The following is a 991-nucleotide window of genomic DNA, read 5'->3' as shown; positions in this document are numbered from 1 at the left end:
TAAATCAATACTTTCGGACTAAAACAGAAGCAAAATGGTGCTAATAAGTGATCAAAATTCACACTTATCAACATATTCTCCTTGAAGAGGCTAACACCTTAGGAGAAGCTCAAGATGAGTACACCACCTATAAATTGGGAAGGGCAATCCACTGTTAGGACACCACTCTTTAATGGCTAGTACTACTCTTGGTGAAGAACAGAATGAGAGATCACATTCAAGGAGAGGACTATGAGCTATGGGACATTGTCACTGATGGTCCACTGGCTACCTTGAAGAAAAATGCTGAAGGAGTAGATGTGCCAAAGAGAATAGCGGATTGCACTGCTGAGTACTTGAAGAAGTGGGAGAAGAATGTTAAAGCCAAGAAGTGGAATGTTTGTAGGCTTGGTCCAGATGAGTATAGCAGAATCCAAGGTTGTTCCACTGCTAAACAAATTTGGGACATACTACAAGTGGTCCATGAAGAAACAACTCAGGTGAAGAGATCTAGAGGAACTCTATTGTTCTCTCAGTATAAGAACTTTGCTATGAAGGATGGAAAAACCATTCAAGAAATGTACACAAGGTTCACTACACTAACAAATGAGCTAAAATCTCTTGGAGGATTATCCCTAAAGAAGAAAGAGTCGAGAAGATACTCACTAGGGTCTTGCCTATCACTTGGGAGAGCAAAATCAATACCATCCAGGAATCAAAAAATATTTTCCCTCTCCCACTAAATGAATTGATTGGAGAACTTAGGAGACAAATCATGAAAATAGATGTACCTAAAAAGGAAAGGAGCTTGGCACTTAGAATCACTGAAGGTTCTAATCTGGAAGATGATGAAATGGCTATGATCACCAAAAACATCAAGAAGTACGTGAGGAGAGGAAAGGGTCTTTCAAGAAGTGAAAGATACAGCAAGGCAAAAGCCCCTAAGAAGCAAACCAATGATGGCTACTATAAGTGTGGAAAAACTGATCACCACATCAAAAATTGTCCTCTG

General features: G+C 39.7%; 1 protein-coding gene across 1 annotated transcript; it reads left to right on the top strand.

The window, feature by feature from the left end:
* Nucleotides 1-203: 203 nt before the first annotated feature.
* LOC138893510 (uncharacterized) lies at nucleotides 204-722 on the top strand. Its single transcript, XM_070178116.1, has one exon. It carries the CDS (start codon nucleotides 204-206, stop codon nucleotides 720-722), a length of 519 nt encoding a protein of 172 aa, XP_070034217.1.
* The last annotated feature ends 269 nt before the right edge of the window (nucleotides 723-991 follow it).

This window comes from Nicotiana tomentosiformis, chromosome 6 (assembly GCF_000390325.3).
Source record: "Nicotiana tomentosiformis chromosome 6, ASM39032v3, whole genome shotgun sequence".
NCBI classification, from domain to species: Eukaryota; Viridiplantae; Streptophyta; class Magnoliopsida; order Solanales; family Solanaceae; genus Nicotiana; species Nicotiana tomentosiformis.
The sequence above is the reverse complement of the archived record's forward strand: the minus strand, read 5'-3'. Positions and strand labels throughout refer to the sequence as shown.